The sequence below is a fragment of the Ornithorhynchus anatinus genome, chromosome 2 (assembly GCF_004115215.2).
Source record: "Ornithorhynchus anatinus isolate Pmale09 chromosome 2, mOrnAna1.pri.v4, whole genome shotgun sequence".
NCBI classification, from domain to species: Eukaryota; Metazoa; Chordata; class Mammalia; order Monotremata; family Ornithorhynchidae; genus Ornithorhynchus; species Ornithorhynchus anatinus.
The window spans coordinates 84,299,007-84,325,847 of NC_041729.1; the positions used below are offsets into that span (position 1 = coordinate 84,299,007).

Below are 26,841 nucleotides of genomic sequence, written 5' to 3' on the forward strand. Positions count from 1 at the left end.
CCCCCTTCTCAGGTGATGACTGTAAGCTCATTGTGGGCAGGGGTCATGTCGACCAGCTTACTGTATAGTACTTTCCCAAGTGCTTAGGACAGTGCTCTGCAGGCAATTAGTGCTCAATAAATACGATTGAGTGACGCAATCCTCCTGGTGCCTACTGCCTCTCTAAGGCAGGTCTCTTAGCCTGCTCCCGGAATGCCCTGTGCATTGTAGGCCACTTGAATGAACTTAAGCGACTGCTGCTTATGCCCCAGTCTCTTCCAGGTACATGTCGTCTCTCTATCATGGCTCTCGGAGCCTCCGGCGTCCTCTTTTACCTAACCACCATGCTACCTCCCTGATATTCCACACTGCTTGTCTCTGCCTCACCAAGGAACCTCCATCCTGATCACCAGCCCCTACCACTTCGGCGGGGCACAGAAAAGCAGGTACAGGCTGGACCAACCCCTTCAAAACCTTGGCAAGACTGCAGCAGCCACTTCTGTATCAGTCACTCTGGCCGCAGTTATGACTGTAGACTCTGGGACACAAGCGGCCTGAAACTGTCTTCCTCTAGCCACGGTACCCTACTGACCTCTTTTTCTGTCTTTATGCTGTTTTAGCATTCTGTTTCAGGTCTCCTTTTCGTATCCATTGCCAGTCCCCTCTCCCTCTTTTTATTTTTAGACAGTGAATCCCCTAAGGGTCAGGGACTGTGTCTAATTCCCAGCTACATACTTTTTCCCAGTACTTGGTAGTACTGTGCACACAATGAACCCTTAATAAATATTATTACTATTACATACTATATCAGAAATGAAACACAGTATTAGCACTGTAATCCCAGGACTCTGATAAGAAAAAATGATGAAGGAAGTCATTTATAAAATGTGCTGATCAATCATATTTATTGATGGCTTACTGTGTGCAGGGTACTGTACTAAGCACTTGAGAGAGTACATTTACAAGAGTTAGCAGACACGTTCTCTGCCCACAACAAATTTACAGTCTAGAGGACGAGCTTACTGGAAGAAATTGGTTACTTTGGTTTGTAAGTAATGCAAGTACTTAACAAAAACCATAATTATCATTACTATATTTTTACTCTTGACTCTCCACAATCTAGTTTCTGACTAGGTCACTCCACTGAGACTGCTCCGTCCAAGGTCACCAAAGTCCTTCCTGCTAAATTTAACAGACTATACTCCATCTTAATCCTTCTAAATGTTGGTAATTATGTTGGTAAAATGTTGGCTGTGTTTTGTGTCACCTTCTAGTCTCAATTTACACTCACTCTTTTGGGGAGTTCTTGATCTGCTCCCACGAACTACCACCTCTATGCAGATGGCCTCCAAATCTACCCAGCTAACTCCAACTTCTCTCCCTTTCTGCAATCTCACATTTCCTCTTCCCTCTAGGACATCTCTAACTGGACATTGGTCGCCACCTTCTCTTCTCTTCCAAATCTTTCTACTCAACCTGATTTTCCCATCGACCTCTCTGTCTCTTAAACTTGTAATACTGCCATTATTCTGGACTAATTCTATTGTACTCTCCCAAATGCTTAGCACATAGTAGATACTTAATAAACATTACTGAATGACTGGAGCAGAGAAAAGAGACAGCCTTAGTTTGCCACCTCCTCTCTCTCTCCCCTCTGTTTCCTTCTCCACTGTATCCAGCATCTCTGTTCCAGGCTATTCATTCATTCAATCATATTTATTGAGCACTGGAATACTAAATACTTGGGATGGTGCAATATAACAATAAACAGACACATTCCCTGCCCACAACTAGTTTACAGTCTTGGGGTGGGGGGGAGGGGGAGAGACAGACATTAATATAAAAAAAAAAACGAATTACAGACTAGAGTTTCTGCAACGGCTCCACCTTTTCTGCTGGGGATCTTGAGATCTGCTTCCCTGCATGCTTCTCCTTTAATAGTAGTAATAGTATTTATTAAGTGCTTGCTTTGTACAGAGCATCGTACTAAGTGCTGGGAAAGAACAGACATGTAGGAATTAGACATGGTCCCTGTCCCTCAGGAGGCCACAATATCTTTTACTCCAGACATCTTTATGAACCAGCCAGAATGTCAACCCCTCATGGGACTGGGTCCATATCTTATTTTCACTTGCATAATCTTCCTCAGTGCTCTGCTCCCAATAAGTGCCTAATAAATACCACTGCTACAACAGCAGTACCTCTGGTTCAGGAGAGAACCCATTGGCAATGGAGGAAAACGCAATAGCAAAGAAGGGGTAGACTTGGCTGCTTACCTTTCCCTGTTTCCCAGCATCTTCCATGCTGGCTGTCCCAATCAAATTATATACTGTGCATTATCTGGCAGAAAAACAGACTTTATGGGGACCTCACAATTTTTTGGACGGCAAGACAAACACCCGAAACTTGGGAATGTTCTGTACAAGGCAGGCTCCAGTCCTACCACACCAGCTGATTTTCTTTTATGCACTTATGAGTGCAAGGTAGTCCTGCTGCTGAATAAGGAATTTTACAATCAAATTAGAAATAGGTGGATTTGGACAATCTTGAAATACTGGAGAAAAAATAAACTGTGAGCTACAATCGATCTTCTTGTTTCTAGTTTTCTTTCCTCTTTCCGGTAAAGACAGAAAACAAAGCAAATACATCTGGTGAATTAAAATGGAGTTAGCTAATTGGTCTTACCTAGGGATATAGCATTGAAAAGAGACGGATCAACAGGAGGAATATTCTGTGGAGTAGGTTGGATGGTACTGCTTGCTACACCTGAAAAATCAGGAACACAAGTGCACATTAAACTGTTACACCCTTTAATTATATACTTAGAAAACAATTATGTGCTCACCCAAGAATTATATAACATTACTTAATCATTCCCTGGTGACCCTAATGACTTAATTTTCTATGTGTAATTAACAGCATCAATGCAAAGACATTCCAGGAAAATTTGTAGTGAGGGCATATTGCTATCCTCAACAACATTTATGGAACACCTACTTTGTGCAGAATCTACCATCTGCAAAATACAAGTGAAATAATGACATGGTCCCAGCTTTTGGGGAAGTTGTAATTAATAGTAACAATAGGATACCTTGCCATGTACAAAGTGAATAGGTATGAGATGGGTAATATGAATAAAAATCAACTGCAAGCATTTAAAAATTAAATAAAAAATAAACTTATATTCCATATATGCCTAGGCAGGTAATGGTGTGTTCTGACCAGGAAGTTGGGAGATTAATGAATGACTCAAAGGAGCTGACTTTTAGGAAGACTTTGAAGGGAGGGAGTTATTGGCCGCAAACACCTGACTGATTAAGTAATATTCTTTCTCTACATAAAAATACGCTAAAATGCTTCTCAGAATATTGCTCATCAGGCCATAAAAAGCACCACCTGACTTGATTTTTTTTCCAATTATTGACTACAACCAGCGTAATGGACACACGGGTCTGGGAGTCAGGAGACTCCACCCCTTGCCTGCTGTGTGACCTTGAGAAGACTGCCCAACTTCTCAGAGCCTCACTTTCCTCAACTGCAAAATGGGGAAAAGTACAGGTTTTATCTTACTCTTAGACTGTAAGAACTGGGTGGGCGAGGGGCTGTGTCTGATCTATTATTTAATATCTACCCCAGGCTTGGCACATAGTAAGCCCTTAATGAATATCATCATATTAGCATTTGGAAGTTCCAAAACTTTCTACTTGCCTTCATCCCAAACTGCCCTGGTGGGTCAAGGCTGGAGGTTATGGAAAAGAACATGGACAGGGTGGATGCAAACCAACAGGTGAAGGTAGTTTTATGGGCTGGTGCCATAGTAAGGATTGGAATAAGGAAAAGGTAAATTACAGAGCTCAGCATAGATTGGGAAAGCAAACCAAGATCCATGGAGATGATAAGTTAAAGAAGGTCAAGCATGGTCAGTGTTCATTCTGTTGATTTGAAATGTCCACAGACCAGTTATTCCTCATTGTTTTCCACACTGAGTTCTCTTCTTTTTTGGCTAGTTACCTCAAACTAGGCTGCCTATTACCCATGAAGCTTGTTCCCAAACCCTTGCTGGCAAAGGTGGAATGTACTAGATTGCTATCAACAGCTCCACAATTCTGAGAGAGACTCAGTGAACCACACAATACTGTACTAGTGCTGATTCCAGGCAGGAACAGGCTTAAGTGTTGTATGTGAAAAGGTTGTCATTCTTAAACAATTCGAAGGTTGGCGATGCTACAGATTCTTCAGGAGCCTCCTCCAGCTTTATTAAAAATCTCTGAGAAAGGCAAGCTCATCTTCTTGACTTGTTCCTCTCTGGATATGGAAAATAGCTGGTGACTATCTCCCCAAGAACCTAAAGCAAGTTACTGATATATCTATGTATAGTTCACTAAATATGAACCTGGGGCCAGGAACAAGATTCAGAATGTAAGATCTCTGTATGTGGCTGTAGATTTTGTGCTGGTAATCACTCTACAGAAAAGATGAGCATGGCTAGCTGCCAACTCTCAGATGTCTTGCAGCAGAAGTTTCCCTACCGCAACACTTCCTGCAAGAGGCCTTCCCCGACTAAACCCTCTTTTCCTTCTCTTCAACTCCCTTCTGCATCGCCCTGACTTGCTCCCTTTATTCATCCCCCCTCCGAAGCCCCAGTACTTATGTACACATTTGTACTGTACTTCCCCAAGTGCTTAGTGCAGTGCTGTGTGCACAGAGTAAGTGTTCAATAAATACGAAAGAATGAATATCTGTAATTTATATTTATGTCTGTCTCTCCTGATACAATGTAAGCTCGCTGCAGGCAGGGAATGCATCTATTATATTGCACTCTCCCAAGCTCTTGGTTGAGTGTTCTGCACACAGTAAGCACTCAATAAATATGGCTGACTGGCTGCAATTAAGAGAATAACAACATTCCATGGGTACTGACTTAGATCGCCATTCCAGTACTCTCTAGGTCAAACTGTTCCAGAAGGTAGTAAGTGCCATCACAGAGGGACTGAGGTGGGTGTGCCCAAGGGATAACCTCAACCCCCAACCTGTTCACTGCAAATGCTGGAATTTTGTTTGTTTCTAGGTATCTTCATGTGTTGCCTGACAGTTAAGCGGTAGGCTCAACCCCTGAAAACAGACATTCCTTCTGACAACATGGGTTTTCTAGCAATAAGGAAAGCCTGTTGTGTCTTCCAATCAAGAGGAAATTAAAAATCTCTCATCTCATTCTGCTTATGCAATCAAAAATAATTAGTAGTCAATGCCTATGCAGGGCAAAGTTCTATATTTAAGGGGCTCCACAAGAGCCAAAACCTGATATGCCATTTTTAACATACTTAGTGGAACCTTGCTTTCATGTGCTCCCTACTCTTTGACATTTATCAAACATCTCTGATTTCTTCCCCACTTTGAATTCAACTCTTCATTAAAGGCTTTCCCACAAGGCAGTGGGGAGATGGGAACACCAGAGGTGAAATAAAGATTTCAACTCCAAACAACAAAATGTAAAAATAGTTCAAAATTTTTGAATATAAACTTGTGAGAAATTGGTTTCATTCCTTTTAAACTGACAGCATTATATGCTCCATACTGTCCTGATAGAGAAGCAGCGTGGCTCAGTGGAAAGAGCATGGGCTTTGGAGTCAGAGGTTATGAGTTCGAATCCCAGCTCTGCCACTTGTCAGCTGTGTGACTGTGGGCAAGTCACTTAACTTCTCTGGGCCTCAGTTACCTCATCTGTAAAATGGGGATTAAGATTGTGAAACCCATGTGGGACAACCTGATTCCCCCATGCCTCCCCCAGTGCTTAGAACAGTGCTCTGCACATAGTAAGCGCTTAACAAATGCCAACATTATTATTATTATTAACTTTCAACTTTCACAAACTCAGAATGCTATTGATCAGAAAATGCATTAATTTGGCAAATTTAACAAAATGGGAGAGTTACATCTTTTAAAACATAAGTGCTATAATATAGATCTGTGATTCTGTGGCTAAAAAGTAATAACTGTTATCTTCATAGCAGTCTACTAGATTTTTACACAACTTTGGTAAATACCATACTTAGCTTCTCTGTGCCTCAGTTTCCTCATGTAAAATGGGAAATAAGACTGTGAGTCTCACTTGGGACATGGACTGTTTCCAACTGGATTAGTTTGTCTTCCCCAGTGCTTAGTTCAGTGCTGGGCACATAGTAAGTGCTTAATAAATACCATTAAAAAAACACAAAGATCTTTTAAAGAGTGGTATGAAAAAAAAATGATGAGCATTCACTTTACCCGTTTTCTCTTTGACTCAAAATAAAAAAAAACAAACCCTCAAAATCCCTGCAAAATTAAAGCCTCTCTCAGTGCCAAACAGTAATCTGCCAATCAGTGGGAAGGCATGTTATCTGGGGTCACTACTTGATTTATGTTCCCCTTCTCAAGCATAGCCTTTGGTTACAGTTGCAGGTGGTCTGTGCTGACAAATTTATTGTATCATATAAAGCTAAATCTGTTGAGAACTTCCTTCTTAAGCTTTTTTCAGAAAGTAGCAAGTGCCAAAGCATTTTTTTTTTCCATAAAAGATAAACATTTATACGAAATAGAACTCGTTAAGTTCCTGATAGCTCTAAGGTAGGCCTGTAGTACTAACTAGAGTGGCAAAGTTGTTTAAGTAGTCTAACATCTCTTGATCCCCACAAACATTTTTTTATTTGTGATGGAAGAAGAAACCTTATATTACTACTCTATTCTTTTCAGATATCTCAAGGATTTCCCTTTGATAAAAATGCATCCTGAACTTTTATATGAGAGAAAGTAAATCATTCTTAAAATGAGAAAGAGGGGAAACATCTGCTCTACTTATAAACAGTCACTTCACATTTTTGTCAATTATGACACAGTTTTTTACTCAAGTGGGGGGAAAAAAAAATCAAAATTCACTCTCCTTTTTGTTGCTGTAAATTCCCATGAAGAAAGTACATGCTTGTAACGGACTTTTTGCTAGAGGCCAAAGGAGAAAAACAAAAATGCTTCTTTCGCTAATGAAAAGTCACCATACCTTTTATGAAAAATAGCATTTTCAAAGGGGCATGGGAGTGTATCCACAAAATTAAGTCAAAATTGTTTACAATGCCAAGAAGCTTCAAAATCTGGGGTATATTTCCTGCAATATTGGCATCCTAAAAGGAATTTCTAATTGATGAGCTGACCAAGTCTAAACCTGCCCAAGCAAATCAGTTCCTACATGGCTCAGTGGAAAGAGCACGGGCTTGGGAGTCAGAGGTCATGAGTTCTAAACCCGGCTCCATCGCTTATCAGCTGTGTGATTTTGGGCAAGTCACTTCACTTCTCTGTGCCTCAGTTACCTCTTCTGTAAAATTGGGATTAAGACTGTGAGCCCCACATAGGGCAACCTGATCACCTGGTATCCCCCCCGCGCTTAGAACGGTGCTTTGCACATAGTCAGCACTTAACAAATATCATCATTATCATTCCTCCAATAATTTAAAGAGGCTACAGACAATTTTCTATTTCAGAAGTAGCCATGAAAATGGACTTATGTCAATAGTCTATAAGAAAGATGCTAAAATGAAGTCAGGTTAAGTGAAACTGAGTATGAGCTATCACTGCTCAATTATCTTTGGGTTTAGTTTTCTGAGAAAAATTATACTGTTATAGATAACAATTTGTTAAGTTCTTATAACATGCCGGCACTGTACTAAGCGCTAGGGAAGAGGTAGATAAAAGCTAATCAGATTGGCCACAGTCCCTGTCCCCACATGGGGCTCACAGTCTTAATCCCCATTTTACAGATGAGGTAACTGAGGCCCAGAGAAGTGAAGTGACTTGCCCAAGGTCATACAGCACACAAGTGGCAGAGCCAGGATCAGAATTCAGGTGAGACTCCCAGGCCCCAGCTCTTTTCACTACGCTACGCTGCTTCTTAGTAGATGAATTCTTAGGCAAAGCTTGGCCACAAGCACACACTTGCATTCCCTCAGAGTGGTGATACCAGTAGCAGTGTGAAAATGTGGACATTACTAGGAGTGGAAGAAACACCACTAAGCATTATGGGGCTGGTGAAAATATCTGCAGACTCATATATTTTTGGAACCCATCTTGAATGGCTACCTTTAAACAACTTTATAGCCCTGACACATATCTGCTTTTTGTTTGATGTTTACAGCAGTTATTTTTATGTATCACAGCTTTTAACTCTGATTTATTTGTAACTCTAGAGATGAAGCAAGTGGCAAAGGATCCGGCCAGAATTCAAAATAATATTTACACAATTATTAGAATAAGCACTCATGTGGTTGCAGAGTGTTGGGAAAACTCTGTGACCAAGTGGAAGGTACATGGGACAACGGCTCAGGAAACCTGGAGTCTATGAAGCACCAGATCTGCCACTTGCCTGCTGTGTTACCTTGGATTACCTTGTTAAACTGCCTGGGGCTTAGCCGGAGATAAGACAGACTAAAGCCCATGTGATAAGCGAGTACCAACTTCAGCACTCACCACAATGTAAGCACTTTACAAATATAATTATTATTATAAGAAGGTATACTTGTGTGCAAGGGAAGTATAGGGGTTGTCCATTCTCAGGAGTAAACAGGGAATACATCAGTCCATCGATGGCATTTATTGAGTGCATATTGTAGCTAAGGACTTGGGAGAGTACAACATATTACGGTTGTTTGTAGATACAACCACTGTCGTCAAGGAGTTTACAATCCAGTGAAAGAGACAGATGTTAAAACATATTACAGATAAGGAAAGGAGAAGAGTACAAAGACATACTTCTGTGCTGTGGGATTTGTACTTGTGTGGTATTTGTTAAGCATTTACTATGTGCCAAGCACCATTCTAAGTGCTGGGGTAGATACATGGTAATCAGGTTGACCCATGTGGGGCTCACAATCTTAATCCCCATTTTACAGATGAGGTAACTGAGGCAAAGATAGGTTAAGCGGCTTGCCCTAGGTCACTCAGCAGACATGTGGCAGAGCTGGGATTAGGACCCATGTCCTCTGATTTCCAGGCCTGTGCTCTTTCCACTAGGCCACACTGCTTCTAGGTAGGAGGGGGAGGTACAGTGCCATAAAGCCAATGCTAAGGAGTATTCATTCATTCATTCAATTGTATTTATTGAGCCCTTACTGTGTGCAGAGCACTGTACTAAGCGCTTGGAAAGTACAATTCGGCAACAGAGACAATCCGTATTCGTAACAGGCTCACAGTCTAGAAGGGGGGAAGATGAGGGAACTGAGGCCCAGTGAAGTGACTTGCCCAAGGTCCTGGGCTTCGGAGTCAGAGGTCATGAGTTCGACTCCCGGCTCTGCCACTTGTCAGCTGTGTGACTGTGAGCAAGTCACTTAACTTCTCTGTGCCTCAGTTCCCTCATCTGTAAAATGGGGATTAACTGTGAGCCTCACGTGGGACAACCTGATTACCCTGTATCTCCCCCAGCGCTTAGAACAGTGCTCGGCACATGGTAAGCGCTTAACAAATACCAACATTATTATTATTAAGGTCATCCAGCAGACCAGTGGCAGAGCGGGGATTAGAACCAACACCCTTCCCCCTCTGGGCCCCGCAGCCCCTCCCCCACAACGGCCGAGGCCAGGGGCGCCTAGGCTGTCTGGGCAGGGCGTAAGAGGCCACAGCCCCCAGGGCCCGACCAGAAGAGGTGGAGCGGCCACCTCTGTTCCGCTCCCCCGAGTGTCCGTTTAATGAGGAGCAGCATGGCTTAGTAGAGAGAAGACGGGCTTAGGAGTCAGAGGACATGGATTCTAATCCCGACTCGGCCACTTGGTGCTGTGTGACCTCGGGCAAGCCACTTAACTTCTCTGGGCCTCAGTTGCCTCAGCTATAAAATGGGGATTAAGATTGTGAACCCCACATGGGGTAAACTGGTTATCTTGTTATCTGCCCCAGCACTTAGAACTGTGCTTGGCATATAGTAAACACTTAACAAATGCCATCATTATCATTATTATTATAATGAAGAGATGGATGGGCCACTATTGAAGGGTTTTGAGGAGTGGGGAGATGTGCACAGAAAAATTTTATAGAAAAATGATCCTGCCGGCGGAGTAAAGCGTGGACTGGAGGGAACCGGAGGAGACCTAGAAGCCAGGAGTTCAGTGAAGACACCGAGAGAGTGAGATATAAGTCCCTGGAACAGTGTGGTAGCAGTTCGGCTGGAAAGAAAGGAGTAGAGTCTAGAGATGTTGTGTAGGTAGAACTGATCGGATTTGGTGACAGCTTGAGCACGTGGGTTGAATAAGAGAGGTGGCATTGATACAATGCAGGAAAAACGGCAGGGAGGAAAGGGTTTAGGTGGAAAGATGGGGAGGTCTATTATGGACACGTTAATTTTGAGGTGTCAATGAGACATCCAAGTAGAGAGTAGATTGCCGAAAAGGAGAGATGTCGGGCCTGAAGAGGCGGATTTGGGAGTCATCCTCTTGGAGAGATGGTAGCTGAAGCTGTGGGAGCGAATGAGTTCTCCAAGGGAGTGGGTGTAGATGGACAATGGAAGCTGACCCGGAACTGAGCCCTGAAGAATGCCAACACTTAGTGGGTGGAAGGCAGAGGATGAGCTGGTGAAACAAATGGAAGGGGAGTGGCCAACATTCATTCAATAGTATTTAAGGAGCGCTTACTATGTGCAGAGCACTGTACTAAGCACCTGGAATATAAAATTCGGCAACAGATAGAGACAATCCCTGCCCAATGACGGGCTCACAGTTTAATCGGGGGAGACAGACGGACAAAAACAAGATAACATAATCACGATAAATAGAATCAAGGGGATGTACACCTCATTAACAAAAGATAAGAGGAGACCAAGGAGAGGACACCGTCAGTGAAACCAAGGTTAGAGAGGGTTTCCGGGAGAAGGTTTAGGTCCACGTTGTCAAAAGGCAGATGTGAGATTTAGGATGATTAAGAGGGAATAGAGTCTGCTAGATTTGGCAAGAAGGATGTCATTGGTGAGCTTAGAGAGGGCAGAGGCCAGATTGCAAGGATCAAGGAGAGAATTGGAGGAGATGAGGCAGAGAAACAGTTGGGCTTAGTGGAAAGACTGTGGGCTTGGTACACTTATCAGCTGTGAGTTCTAATTCTGACACTTATCAGCTGTGTGACTTTGGGCAAGTTTCTTAACTTCCCTGGGCCTCAGTTACCGCAACTGTAAAATGGGAATTAAGACTGTGAGCCCCACGTGGGACAACCTGATTACCTTGTATGTACCCCAGTGCTTAGAACAGTGCTTGGCACATAGTCAGCGCTTAAGAAATACCATCATTATTATTATTATGCTATTGATGCCTATTTGTTTTGTTCTGCTGTCTCCCCACACTAGACTGTGAGCCCATTGCTGGGTACGGATTGTCTCTGTTGCTGAATTGTACTTTCCAAGCATCTAGTATAGTGCTCTGCACAAAGTAAGTGCTCACTAAATACAGTTGGATGAATGAATGAATGAATGAGTATAGAAAATTTGCTCAAAGAGTTTGGAAAGGAAGGGTGGGAGGCAATAACTGGAGGGTACAGTGGGGACAAGGAAGAGTTATTTTAGGATAGGGGATTCATGGGTTTATTTGAAAGCAGTGGGGTGGAAGCCATTGTAGAGTGAGCAAGTGAAGACTGTCACCAAGGGAACAAGGGTCAATATTTTAATAAAATCTGAAGAGATGGGGTCGGGGGGGGAGGGGCATTTTGTTCATGATACATTGTTAAATTTATAGGATGATGCAGGATGTTTCAATTTTCCTATTTTTTCAATCCTAAACAGTGTACAGGCTGCATCCCAAAGTGACTTTTGGCTTTCTCACCCATTCTACTTTCTTGTATTACTTGTAATTAAGTATTTAATGCATTAACCCATAAATCAGACTAAAACTCGATTCCATTACCTTTCAACAAATACAGATATGTTCTTCGGGGCATTTTAATTTTGTACCTGTGTTGTGAGGCACTTCAGCTGGAGTATTTGCTGGAGCATGTGCACCTGGAGGAATCTGTATGCCAGTGAAATGACTTGATGGCATACTGCCTGGATCGTATGAAGAAGATGATGGCTGAGGCTGAGTAGGTAGAGAAGCTGTGCCCACGTCTTCACTTTCACCATCTGAAATAAAAATAAATGCATATGCATTTTAATTGATATGCTAATAACACTAAAGTTTCATTATGAAACCTACTGAAGGTACCCCAAATTAAAATCAGTGCAGAGTATATTTGGTGATAACAATTATAGGCTTTGCCTTCAAAAATCAATCGACCATATTTGCTGACTGCTAACTCCACGCAGAGCACTGAACTAAGAGTTGGGAAAGTACAATATAACAGAGTTGGCAGACACAATCCCTGTCAAAAGTGAGCTTACATTCTAGAATGAAACATCACCTCTACCCAGGCTTGTCTGTGTTTTTTTGTTTTTCTATAAGCCCACTTCTTTTAAAAAAACAAAACACTTTCCTGGAAACTCTGCCTATGTACTTGAAATTTTTTAAAGCACTTTCCAAAAACAACAATTTGGGGATTATAAAAAATAACAGCTTTTTTATTATCAATCCAACAGAATCATAGTTTTTTTTTTTGAAAACTGAACATAAAATCAAGCTTCACTTAATGCCTTAAATGCCCTGAAATAAGCCACCTTGAATTCATCAGTGCTCTATTCAGGCTGAGGAAATAAATCGGTTTTGCCCTGTAATCACTGAGAGAGTAAAATAACAGGAACATTGCTGATTATTCTTCCTTTTTTTATTAGTGCCATGCTGTTAAAGCAGGCTATCAGGAGAAGTTCTTTCTTGATCCAGACCTGTCAGTTCAGTAGAAAGTACACCTGGTTAATTTTCTGTTTTCCAGAATGAATAAAATATTTAATACAGTTTTTGGAGGTTAGAATAAGACATTTCTCATTTAATTACAAGAACTGCCTCAAGGTTTTTTTTAAGTTACTAAAAATTGTAAGGAAACCAACCTTGTAATTAAAATAAAAACAAGTTAAAAACAAGTACAAGGAAGGAAAGGCTTTAAATTAAAAGGTGACAATCTCTGATGTAAAGGGAAATTGAGACCAGTAATACTGCTCTTCCATAAACTGACACTATGATCAGCTACTATACAGGCAGCAAACCATGAAAAATCATTTAGATCCATAAAATCTCAAAGAGGAAAAGTAAACAGAACACTCAGCCAACCCCTGTCTGATTCAATATATTTAAATGCCTGAAGTAAGCAATTACAGAATACACCCAAATTATGGTTTTAGAATCCAAAAAGAAAAAAAATCTACAAAGTTTATCTTTATAAACTATAATCAGGGATGAGAACTGATTATATTTATTAGGCAGAGATCTCTCAAATATGTTTCAAGATCTTTCAATTTGAAAAAAACTGATTATTGCCAAGCACTTGGCTCAACACTCAAAATGAAATAAATTAAAAATTCAACTAGTAGTCCAAAATGTCTCATTCTATAGAGGAAAAGATCAGTGTGCTGTTATATATAGAGTGAAAAACAAATAAAATAGGAATGACTGATGATCCTTCTCAAAGAGCTCTCCGATCTCTAATTCATCCATATCTTGTAGTTTCAAAATGTTTACAGTACATTTTGAAACTATTTAACCGCCCCCCCTTTTCCATCATGGAATCAGAAAAATTAACTTCAGAAACAGGAAAAAAATACTTGAATAATTAAGATTCGTTTGGTCCTTGCAGCTAAATAACAATCTTCATTGAAGTGCCTGGAGGTTGCAAAGAATACCACTTCAACTATTAAAATTTACAGTTTGTTTCACTTTCTTTTTTCCTCCCCATATGTGAACTATTGGTTTTCTATCAAAAACATGCCAATTAAGGCCAGTTTTGCTGAAGCAAGGCAGTTATTTTCATTTCAGAAAGGAAGAAACTAAAGCAGAAGGAGGTTAGTGAGTAAGCCATAATCACATAAAGCTAATAGAGAATCTAGGAACAAAAATGGAACCTCCAGGTTTCTAAGAAATCATTTTCCCACAATTTTCCTCTTTTTGCTGGCCTTTTCAGCAGGGTGTCTTATGGTAATACTGCTGCTGGCACATGATTAGAAAGAACGTTTTTTGATATTTAAACCTTAGATGGTTTACATTTTACGACGGCTAGGTGTCCTTTATGTGAAAGCCTTGATGGGAGCAGTTTTGAGTACCCATTTTTATTGTTTCTTTCTTTCAAGTAAATTTTTGAATATTCTCATAAGACAAAAATAATATTTGGAGTTTGTTTTTCCTAAGAGTAAACATTTGTGTTTGTTTCTTTGGGTCGCAAGGCAACAAATGACTATTCCATTTGTGACTTTGTTGAGATTTGATTCACTGGGGGGTATGTCTTGCGAGTGCCAGAACAATAACTGCAGAGCAACACCTCGGCGCCCTACATCTTGCACCCTTAGAGCCTGGGCTTATTCCTGCTTCTGACAGAGCTGTCCCTGACTGGTTGGTTCTTCTCTGAAAAAGACCCTTCAAGATCAAAATGGTTCACATGTTTCCTAAGGCTTGGATTAACTTGGAAAAAGGGATAGGGAGAGAGAAAAGTGGGTAGACAATGAAAGAGGCATAGGGAACAACACAGAGAGGGAGGCAGCAACAAAGGGAAATCAGAAAGATTAGAGACAAACATGACAATGGCACGAGGGAGGTGGAGGAGAGAGAGATGAGAGACAGAAGAGCAAAGGAAGAGAAATCAAGCCTCCTGTAAGCTTCCAGGTTCAAATTGTTGATTCCTCATTTACAGTATAAAATGTACTGTATTCAATCAATTACATTTACTTACCATCTACTGTGTGCAGGACCACTGTATAAAATACTTGGGAGAGTGCAACAGCTACAAAATTACTGCTCTGAAGGAGAGTTTACAATTTAGCAGGGGAGAAACGCTGTGGGTTTATTTTTTGTTTGCTAAATGGTATTTATTAAGAATTTACCTTGTGCCAGGCAACGCTAAGTGCTGGGAAGACCCGAGATAATCAGTTTGGATGTAGTCCCTGTCCCATATAGGCTCAGTTTTAATCCCCATCTTCCAGATGAGGTAAACTGAAGCACAATAGTGATTTGTCCAAGGCACACAACAAGGAAATGGTGGTGTTGGGATTATAAACTAGGTCCTCTGATTCTCAGGCCCATGGTCTTTCCACTAGGCCACATTGCTTTCTGGTGTTAATACATATATGCTATTTTTTTTAACTTTATTTTGTACCAGAGGCTAAATTCTGCATCCTAACCTTTCATCTCATTTGACATCAATACATTCTAAATTTTGAGAGACAGGTGATTAAGAATAATGACAGCATCTTCTTTCCATGGCCTGTTTCAACACTTGCTTCTCTGCAAAGATTCCTAGCCTTCCCTCCAAAGAAGCCCAAAATTACTATTTCTGAGATAAGTATATCTGTACACACTCACTATCTGGACCTTAGAGAAGACAGAGCCTCTCTAATCTTCTACTTTAAATATGTGGAATCAGGCAACATAAAAGAGAACCAAATAATCCTGTAGACGTTAAACTCGTTGTGAGCAGAAAGCACATCTACCAACTCTATTGTACTATACTTTCCCAAGCCCTTAGTATAGTGATCTGCATACAGTGTGCAGTTAATAAACGTCACAAATTAATTAAATAGTGCATGGGGAAGGGTTTCTGAAAAATAATCTGGCCCAGCCCCTTGACTCAGGTAGCTAATGAGAACCACTCAAGCCTTCTCTCCTCCTTATCTCGTCCCCTCAAATCTGTTCTGTTCTCCAACAGAGATCTCCAATCTTTGTACCCCTTCCAATTTTCTCAAGTCATCATGCCCTATTTTAGCCTCCACACCCAAACTACATTCCCCTGAAGACCAAATTGACACTCTAATCACCACCCTCTCTACTTAACACCTCTTTTTACCTCATCCCTTTGTCAATCTAGTACCACTAACCCACAGACCTTGATCAACTCCACCATCTACTTCTTTTGCTCTTGTGCAACAGCTGCAGAACAATGCTGGTGGAAATCTAGGTATCAGGTCAAACTCACCCACCTCAAGTTCAATACTGCACACTTTAACTCTGCCTTCTCCTCTGCCCGGCAAAATTATCTCTTCATCCTGATTGACACCCATACTCATTGCCCTTGCCAGTTGTTCCAGACGTTTAACTTCCTCCTCAAACCCCTGTACCCCCATCTCTCGTATTTCTTGTCTCTAATGACATGACTATCAACTTTATTGAGAAAATTGAATCTACCAGGCATGATCTCCTTAACATCTCCCTTGCTCCTCTCCAGGCCCTCCCACCTCCTGCCCTTTCTTTAACTCCTGTATCTCTCACAGCAGTATCTCAAAGGATCTCCTGCCTTCTCTCAAAACCCACCCCCTCCACCTGCATATCCAACTCCATCCCTGTGCACCTCATCAAAGCATTTGCCCTTCCTTTTCTTCTCTCCCTGACTGCCATCTACAACTGTTCACTCTCCAATGGCTTCTTCCCCTTTGCTTTCAAACATGCTCGTGTCTCCCTTTTCATAAAAAAACCCTTCCTTGCCCCATGGGTCCCTTCTGTTATCGCCCCATCTCCCTCCTGTTAGTGTTTATTGCAAAAGAAAGAGGAACCAGTGGTAAAGGAGGAATATGTACCTGATCCCACAATAAATTTGTTCTAGTATTGCAAAAAACCAAGAAAAATGGAAAGTCACAGACTGAAAAGTTATAATTTTGAACAATTCAACCTACCTGGAATATTACTGTATTGTATACTTTATTGTATTTGCATGAACCCAAGTGCTAATCTATATCCAAAATATGATTCTATTAATTCCAATTATTTTTTTTTTATATTAATGTCTGTCTCTCCCTCTCCCCTCCACCCCAAGACTGTAAACTAGTTATGGGCAGGGAATGTGTCTGTTTATTGTTATATTGCACTATCCCAAGTATTTAGTATTCCAGTGCTCAATAAATATGATTGAATGAATGAATAGCCTGGAACAGAGATGCTGGATACAATGGAGAAGGAAACAGAGGGGAGAGAGAGGTGGTGGCAAACTAAGGCTGTCTCTTTTTTCTGCTCCAATCATTCAGTAATGTTTATTAAGCATCTACTATGTGCTAAGCATTTGGGAGAGTACAATAGAATTAGTCCAGAATAATGGCAGTATCACAAGTTTAAGAGACAGAGAGGTCGATGGGAAAATCAGGTTGAGTAGAAAGATTTGGAAGAGAAGAGAAGGTGGCGACCAATGTCCAGTTAGAGATGTCCTAGAGGGAAGAGGAAATGTGAGATTGCAGAAAGGGAGAGAAGTTGGAGTTAGCTGGGTAGATTTGGAGGCCATCTGCATAGAGGTGGTAGTTCGTGGGAGCAGATCAAGAACTCCCCAAAAGAGTGAGTGTAAATTGAGACTAGAAGGTGACACAAAACACAGCCTAATTACCAACATTTAGAAGGATTAAGATGGAGTATAGTCTGTTAAATTTAGCAGGAAGGACTTTGGTGACCTGGGACGGAGCAGTCTCAGTGGAGTGACCTAGTCAGAAACTAGATTGTGGAGAGTCAAGAGTAAAAATATAGTAATGATAATTATGGTTTTTGTTAAGCACTTGCATTACTTACAAACCAAAGTAACCAATTTCTCCCAGTAAGCTCGTCCTCTAGACTGTAAATTTGTGGTGGGCAGAGAACGTGTCTGCTAACTCTTGTATAATGTACTCTCTCAAGTGCTTAGTACAGTACCCTGCACACAGTAATCCATCAATTACTATATTCCAATTAGCCCTTTTTTTTGAGAGCACAAGAGGTCTTTCCAAGAAATAATAACTCATTATCAACCAAGGGACTGATTTTGGGAAGGAGCGTGGCTCAGTAGAAAAAGCCCGGGCTTGGGAGACAGAGGTCTTGGGTTTGAATCTCAGCTCTGCCACTTGTCAGCTGTTTGACTGTGGGCAAGTCACTTAACTTCTCTGTGCCTCAGTTACCTCATCTGTAAAATGGGGATTAACTGTGGGCCTCACGTGGGACAATCTGATTCTGATTATGAACTAGAGCACGTTACCACTTTGCCTCCATGTTCCTGTGTTTTTATAATACCAGGACTCTTTTCACTTCTTTTAACACTGCCAACAATATTAGTTTGACAAGTATTACAGGCTTTTATATTTATTGATGGGGCAGATATGCCAGTGCCAATATCTCCCGGGCAGTAAAATTCGGTACATAAAGAAGCACAATGCTTCCTTTAAACCATTTGATTCTATTTGGTGCATGATAACAATAATGGACTGCAGAGTACTAAATGGTCTATACAGTTTCCATTCTTTCATTCCCTAAACCCTCTGATTTTCTTCCTAAAACAGGCTGTTCTGAGCTGGACTGTGTTTTTCAAAACAATATAAAGCTACACAGCATCTAATAATATACCTAGCATGTAAGAGGTGGCCGGTGTGTTGCACTAGATTGTACGTCCAAGCTAAATTATTTTTCAAGTAAACACGAACATATACACAGATGAATGTATAACAAAATATAAAATCACCTATTATACTCGATCTTTCCACTATTTACCAGATAAAAGTCTACAGGATATATTTATGTTGAGCAGTAGTGACACCTGATGGCTTTATGTATACATCAGATACGCTTTATTTTCTTCTAAGATATTAGTATTTGTTAACAATGGAAAGAAAGCAGCCTGTTTTTAACAAGGACTACTTACATGGGTTTCTCTGAACATTACTATAAATAGCTTGGCCAACGAACTAATCCGGTTTATATTTCGCACTATTATTCTACACCAATTTTTGTATAATCAATCAATCAATCAATCAATGGTATTTGAGTTCTTACTGTGTAAAGAGCACTATAGTACAGACTTAGAGTTGGCTGTTCACATTCCCTGTGTACAAGGACAGCAGGATTCTCTAATTAAAAATGTACAAATGGGGGGAAGATTAATTCTGAATCTCATAATACCATACTTTATATGCTAAAAGAATCGTTAAACTAATTAGTATTATGATGCTGTAACCAATGACAAATCTTAAAAATGCATACATTTCATCTACATCTTGGCACAAAAATGGAACTTTAAAAATCTGATCAATAAAAAATAATAATGTGAATTTCAATTTCTTTGTGTGATACTAAAGCACCCTAAATTAATTTTATAGGGCTCTTTAAATTATAATCCTATAGTTATAACTTGTTTTAGAGTATATTGACAAGATCTCCACTGTCATAAATGCAGAAAAAATTTATTTTAAGTGCTTTCAAAATTGAGTAGGTAATAACATTTGAGAAAATGAGGGCTCATTGAGAAACTTTCCTGAGATTAGTTTCATTCAAATTAAGATGAACTTTTTTCCTTAAGTCAACAAAGACGTGAGAGAGGAGAAAGGAATGGGAGAAAAAAATCTAACTATATAGTTTTGTTGCATTTCTTTCAAGGATGGGCAAAGCAGAAACCATATTGTGGTTTGTTTCAAATACTCTGAAGTAAGTCTACCTGCATATGATTTTTGCCTCTAAAATGCCCAAAATGTTACGGCATGTATGCCACATCTTGCACAGTGTCAATGTCCTCACTGAATAGACAGCAAACTCGTCATTGGGCAGGGATTGTCTCTATCTGTTGCTGAATTGTACATTCCAAGCACTTAGTACAATGCTCTGCATATAGTAAGCACTCAATAAATAATATTGAATGAATGAATCAACACAGAGGAGGAGCATGGCTTAGTGGAAAGAGCACGGGCTTGGAAGTCAGAGGACGGTGGGTTCTAATCCCGGCTCCGCCACTTGTCAGTTGTGTGATCTTGGGCAAACCACTAAACTTCTCTGTACCTCAGTTACCTCACCTGTAAAATGAGGATTAAGACTGTTAGCTCCTTGTGGGACAATCTGATTACCTCCTATCTACCACAGAGCTTAGAAAAGTGCTTGGCACAGAGTGAGCGCTTAAATACCATCATCATTATTATTATTATCCTCTTTTAGAAAGTACTTTGGACTATTATTTAGCTACATAAAGTAATGTTTTGTACCACTGAAAGTAGGTAGGCACGTAAATCTAAAGTAAAAGTAATACTGGAACTGTTTGAATATAACGATTAGGTTCTGAGAAAATTTAAGGATTCATTTATAGTACTTTTTAGTTTGAACTACTCAATACTGCTACAATTTGGGGAGGGGGGAATACTTTCATAGCCGTCTTTTACTGATAGCGATTTAGCAGGCATACATGAGGATACATTATCCTAGGTCCTGAAAAACAGTTATACTACGGGTTCTCCCAAAGAGTCAATAGCAATTTGGGAAGGAGGAAAAACCAGAACGGAAGAAAGTGAATTAAAAAGCTTGCAAATATCTATGGGATCTATTAGTCTGACTATACTATAAGATATTTGATGTAAATTGTGATAATTCATGGCAACACAGAATTAAATAGTGCTATTTAGATTGTGTCTGATCTGGTTGTATTGTATCCACCTGTCTGCTTTAGCACAGTGCTTTGTACACAATAAGAACTTAACTGATTATTATCATCATCATTAGTGTTACTGTTATCGTTAGTGTTTAGCCCTTCCCTACTCTTCTCCTCCATGGAGGTAAGGAGGGAGACTGGGATATTTTCCTAATGGGCATCCTAGAAACCTGAGGTTTGATGGACAGTAAGACAATGCAGACGGGCTTTCTATCCTAAGAATGTGGCTCCCTGCAAGTCTGAGGCCTCTGGCACAGCTGCCCAATGATACATTAGTCCCAGGAGGGAAGATCACACACTCCTCTAAACAAGGAAATTGCATTAATACCTGTTTGGTATTTAGGGTACACTTTATGTGTTTTCCTTATATATTACGAGGCAACAAACAAAAAAAAAAAACCCATACTACTGTGCTTAAATATTTTCATTTTGAAGGATACCTACCTGTCTCTTTTCATTATTTTGCACGAAATTACTGGTTTTCCACTACCCAAATTAAAAAAAAAAAGCCAAAGGATAGGCACATTGCATATTACAACCTCAAACAAACAGTTTTGTCCACTGTCTAGTAGCCCTACTCTAGGTCCAGGAGTAAGAGTGCTGCCTTGGGGATCATGACACCTGGGCTCCAGTCCCAGTTTTGGCCACTGGGACATAAGCCAACCGTGGTGAAGAGTGTTCTGTGAGGTAGGAATCCTGAAAAATGGCTGGCTAAAGTGGGAAAAGACTGCAGCAGCTACCAACCCTGGCAACCACGTGTTGGGTTCTGGTGCTATAGTACAACATTGGCTCTAGGCTGCAGTTGCTTGGGTTTTAAATGGGTCCGAAATGTAAAACTTGAACTTCATTGTGTTGTGTCGTCGCCTGCATGCTTGCTCGTTGTACTGTAAGCCCTGACGGAGTCGTGACAGAGGGGGCCAGTAGCAGCTGTAGCAGTCCCGAGGGTCGTGTTGGCCACCCTCGCCTCGGCCCCTGTGATTACTCCAAATGTGGCTACAGTGGCCTCCGGGCCCACCGGTACCTGCCAATAACCTCTCACCTAAGACATGCTTTCCCCCAGCCTGTGACAGGTTGGATGCCAGTCTCCTGCCACTGGGATCTCAGTCGCTTGCCATTTATTACCCCACCTAGTTGCCATTTAAAACCCCACCATCGCGGCAACGGCTGTGGGAATGGAAAGCGAATGGAAACGCGGACAGAACGAGGCCCCAGCGGTTGCTGTGGGCGTGTTTACTGGGGCGGTCATGCAGCTCCTTTTCTCCCTTGACCCTTCATCTTTCTGGATAGGAAATGGTGCAGAGGTGGGAGGTGGGGAGGAGGGGTTGAGTTTAGAGTACAAGGGATAGAAGAGACACCAAGAAGAGAGAAGAGCCATCAAGAACGAGGGAGGAGACTGAGAGGAGAGGTACAGTGGGGAGGGAGGGATTTATAGGCACTAATCTTTACTGTACCTATAAGACCCATCAATGTGAGGGTTGGTCCTAGAATGGACCTAACAAATTGCATTTAAGACTTTGGGAAAACATATCTTATGAGACAGTCAGCCACGATAGTGAATCAATCAATCACTCAATGATATTTACTGAGCGCTTCCTGTGTGCAGAGAGTACTGTACTAAGGGACCTGATCTCTGGAGTGGGGTGAATACATGGAAGGGCTGGAAGAAGAGTGACCCTGATCTCTGGAGTGGGGTGAATGCATGGAAGAGCTGGAAGAAGAATGACTGAGGAAGTTCTGACAGATTGAAGATTGCTAAAGTGGCTCCAAACACTTCAGGGACAAATCCCTGGCCAGACACCTGAGGTTTTTGGCAACCTGGAGTGAATATTTAAGGAAGGGACAGTGAGGGCCTTGGCAAAGCTCCTGAGGTAGTCTGGAGCTCCCCAAGCTAGGTCCTACAGCATCTACTTCCTTTCTTCCCCTCTTTTCACCATCGGGTTCAGGTTCTAGTAATCCTAGTTCAGGGTTTGGTGAACATGTATGTTCTCTTCCCTGATACTTGGGGTGATCCCAAGCAGGTATACTGGACACCCTTTGTTTAGCCCCAACTGTAGCTCTACTCCCTCTTGATTTGGAAGCTGAGCCTTTCGTTATAGTTTTAAAATACTAAAATGAGAGTGCCTGAACACTAGGATTCGAACTTAGAACAATTCGAGGTCACACAATATCCAAGTATAATGTAATCTGTATCCCATTTCAATAGTATGAAGATAACAATATAAACTAATATTTGAAAACTACAAGACTGAAATAGGAAACAATACATGTGTGCTACGTTCTGCCTTTAGGACTGTTGTAGGAAGCCTTCCTTATCTTTGGAATTTCCTGACTTGAACAGTTGCCTTTTTCAAGTTTAATTGCACTAATTTTGTTTATTTAATTTCCCATCCCATTCATTTTTAAAGGAAGAAAAATGCATTGATTTCTATAGTTTTAACTTATAAAATCAATTTACCTTGGTGGCAGGTAAGGAAGAAAAGAATTTATAGGATGTATAGGCAATTATTTAAAAAACTTTTCATCTTCAATATAATTGAGCTTCTTCCAATTTTCCTGATTTCCGAAACAGAATTCACCCCAACTATTTAACCTCTGTATATTCTGAAGGATTCAGGAACTTAATGCGACTATTTACAAGCTAGCACTTATAAAAATCTCTCCCTCAGTCACCTCCCTTCTGTGACCTCCATTTTATCCCCTTCCCAATGTCCCTGAAAGCCCTCTTGCCACCACTCTTTCTAAAACTACCTCCAGCCTCTCCAGGCTCTAACAAGAAAACATGTTCACTCTTTCCAACCCAAGACGTTCTTATGAACCTGCCATTGCAAACACAATTGTTTCCATCCGGAATGCCTTTGGGCAGGAAATGTGTTACACTGCATTCTTCCAAGCACTTAGTACAATGTTTTGGACACGGTAAGTGGTTAATAAATATGGTTGATTGATTGTTTTGTCAAAACCACTTCCTCTCTCCATTATTTCCCCCCTTCCTCTGTCCTCCCTGTGTTCCCCAAACATCATTCTGTTCATGTCATCATCATCGATGGCACTTATTGAGCACTTAGTGTATGCACAGCACTGTACTAAGTACTTGGGAGAAGCTGCGTGGTTCTGTGGAAAGAGCTCGGGCTTGGGAATCAGAGGTCATGGGTTCGAATTCCGGCTCTGCCACTTGCCAGCTGTGTGACTATGGGCAAATCACTTCACTTCTGTGTGCCTCAGTTACCTCATCTGTAAAATGGGGATTAACTGTGAGCCTCACCTGGGACAACCTGATTACCCTGTACCTACCCCAACGCTTAGAATAGTGCTCTGCACCTGGTAAGTGCTTAAATATCAACATTATTTTTATTATTATTACAATACAACAGAGCTGAATAGACATGTTCCTGCCAACAACAAGCTTAAAGGCTAGAGGGGACGACAGGCAGTAATATGCATATACATATACATATACATATATATATATGATGTCATCCTCTTTAACAGCACCCATGTCCCTTTTTCTAAAAAACTTGAATGTACATATTTCTTCACTTGTATTTTCAACTTATGTTTCTGGCACTTGAACTTGTTGTCTAATTTAATGATCTTATGACTGTCAATTTTCCTCAACTTCTTCAACTCTTCCATCTTTCCCAGCAGTATCTTAAGAGGAGATCTCCTGCTTTCTCTCATAATCCACCTCCTCAAACTGTGCATCCTGTCCCATCCCTTTGCACCTTATCAAAGCACCTGCCCCCTCCTTTCCTTTCTCGACTGCCATCATCAACTGTTTCCTCTCCAATGGATTCTTACCCTCTGCTTTCAAACATGCTCTTGCCTCAACTATCCTAAAAAACCCCTCCCTTGACCCCACAGCTCCCTCCAGCTAATGCCCTAACTCAATCTTATCATTCCTCTCCAAACTCCTTGAGCGAGTTGTCTACACCCACTGTCTCAAGTTCCTCTCCTCCAATTCTCTCCTTGACCCCTCCAACCTGGCTTCTGTCCCCTTCACTCCAAAGGAACTGCCCTCTCAAAGGTCACAGATGATCTCCTTTTTGCCAAATCCAATGGCCTCTACTCCATCCTACTCTTTCTGGACCTCTCAGCTGCCTTCGACACTGTCAACCATTCCCTTCTGGAAACATTTACCCAATACTGACTTCGCTGGCACTGATCTCTCCTGATTCTCTTCCTATCACTTTGGCTGCTCATTCTCAGTCTCTACTGTGGGCTCCTTCTCTGCCTCCCATCTCCTAACTCTGGGAGTACCTCAAGGTTCAGTTCTGGGTTCCTATTTTCCAACTACACCTACTCCTTTGGAAAACTGAATTGCTTCCATGGCTTCAACTACCATCACTATGCGGAGGATGCCCACTTATACATCTCCAATCCTGATCCCTCTTCTCCTCTGTAGTCTCATGTTTTCTCCTGCCTTCAAGACATCTCTACTTGGATGTCCTGCTGACACCTCAATAGAACTCCTTATCTTGCCACCAAACCCTGTCCTTCCCCTGACTTTTCCGTCGCTGTAGACAGTCCCATCATCTTTCCTCTCTCACAAGCCAATAACCTTGGCACTGTCGATTTATCTTTCTCATTTAACCCACTTCATTAAATCCTGCCGGTTCTACCTTCATGACATCATTAAAATCCACACTTTCCATCCAAACTGATATCACATTAATCCAAGCACTTATCCTATCCTGCCTTGATTACTATAACAACCTCCTTGCTGCCTTCTGCCTCTCCCCACTTCAGTCTGCATTTCACTCTCCTTTCTGGGTCATTTTTCTACAAAAACATGCAGTCCATGTTCTCCCAGTCCTCAAGAACCTCCAGTGGTTGCCCATACACCTCTGCAACAAACAAAAACTCCTGACCACTGGCTTTAAAGCAATCATCTTGCCTCGACCTATTTTACCTTGCTACTCTCCTACTACAACGCAGTCAGCACACTTTGAGAGCACACAAAATGCATTGCAAGGGAAGCTTAATAAATATGATTGATGGATTTCCTAATAGATAAGTTCCTAGAGGGCAGGGATCAGACCTTACCCTTTGTGGTTAATTCCCTATAGAGCCTAGGATGGTGGCATCAGTAGTGCTAAATAAATTTTGATAATGTTAAAGTGATTTTCCCTTCATCATTCACTCACCACAGGACACTCTTAGTTTTACTACTCCATGTACAAATATAGTCAGTAAATGTGTTTAACATTGTGCAGATGTATAAATCCAATTATTATAATTTTCATATCATCTGTATGGGTTGTCTTAGACTGTAAAATCACAGCAAGAAGGGACTAGATATATTTAACATGCTTGGCATAGAGTACATTTCACCAGATGGGCATTTAATGATATTTTGATAAACATAATGACATCCAGAGACTCAGACTATCAACCTTCTTTTTTCTGGTAGCTGCAATCAGGAAAGTGGGGAGGGGAAGATACGTGAAAATAATTGTGGAATTTATTAAAGGCTGACTGTATGCTAATCACTATGCTAAATTCTGTGGTAGATGTAAGATAATCAGATTGGATATAGTCCCTGTCCTACATTGGGGGTCACAGTCTAGGTGGAAGGAAGAACAAGAATTTAATCCCTATTTTATAGATGATGAACTTGAGGTTCAAAGAAGTTAGGTGATCTGCCCAGGGTCATGTTTAAGGCACTCCAGATTGAAAAAAAAAATCAATGTGAAAACATCAGCTCTGCCCTGAAAATTGACACAAGCAAAATTACAGATGGCACCCAAAAAATGACTCAGGCAGAGTGGATCATCAGTGAGTAAAAAAAAAAAAATGAGCATACAACTAATAACTGGGGAAAAACTTGAAGCCTATACTCCCTGGAAAACAGGTGGATCGACCCAAGGGAGTATGCTGGAGAGGTCCGAAGGAAATTAAAATGAGGGCCAATTAGACTGACCATCAACATGAAATGCAGCAAATATGGAAATTTGTAAAATCCAAGCCAAAATATATAATTGTTTTTACACTAATGTTCAAAACCTATAACATTAAAGGGATGAATGGAATGCGAGGCATTTAATGTGGGCCTTGATGTAATTAATATCTATAAGATGTAGTGGAGGAAAGAAAAAGCAGTGGGATACAATGCTGCAGGTTGTAAATTCTATGGGAAATAGAGATGGACAGAGAGGTGCAAGTAGAGAGGTGTAGGTACTGCATCATTATCATCAGTAGTATTTCTTGAGCGCTTACTGTGTGCACAGCATTGTACTACGCACTTGGGAGAGTACAAAAGAGTTGGCAGAAACATTCCTGCCTTCAACGAGCTTACAGTCAAAATATGAGGACAATTTAAACAATGATAACTTAGACATTAATTCATTGAATTGCATTTAGTGAGTGCTTACTGTGTGCAGAGCGCTGTAC

General features: G+C 41.0%; 1 protein-coding gene across 3 annotated transcripts in view; it reads right to left on the reverse strand.

Annotated features, from left to right (window-relative positions):
* Positions 1–26,841, reverse strand: part of VTA1 (vesicle trafficking 1) — a 92,758-nt gene that overhangs the window by 11,431 nt on the left and 54,486 nt on the right. For all 3 annotated transcript variants that reach the window (XM_029054737.2, XM_029054745.2, XM_029054733.2), the window contains exons 6-7: positions 11,921–12,088; positions 2,665–2,745 (exon numbers count right to left, since the gene is read on the reverse strand). In XM_029054737.2, coding sequence (XP_028910570.1) covers positions 2,665–2,745; positions 11,921–12,088 — 249 coding nt within the window. The remainder of the gene's footprint in view (positions 1–2,664; positions 2,746–11,920; positions 12,089–26,841) is intronic.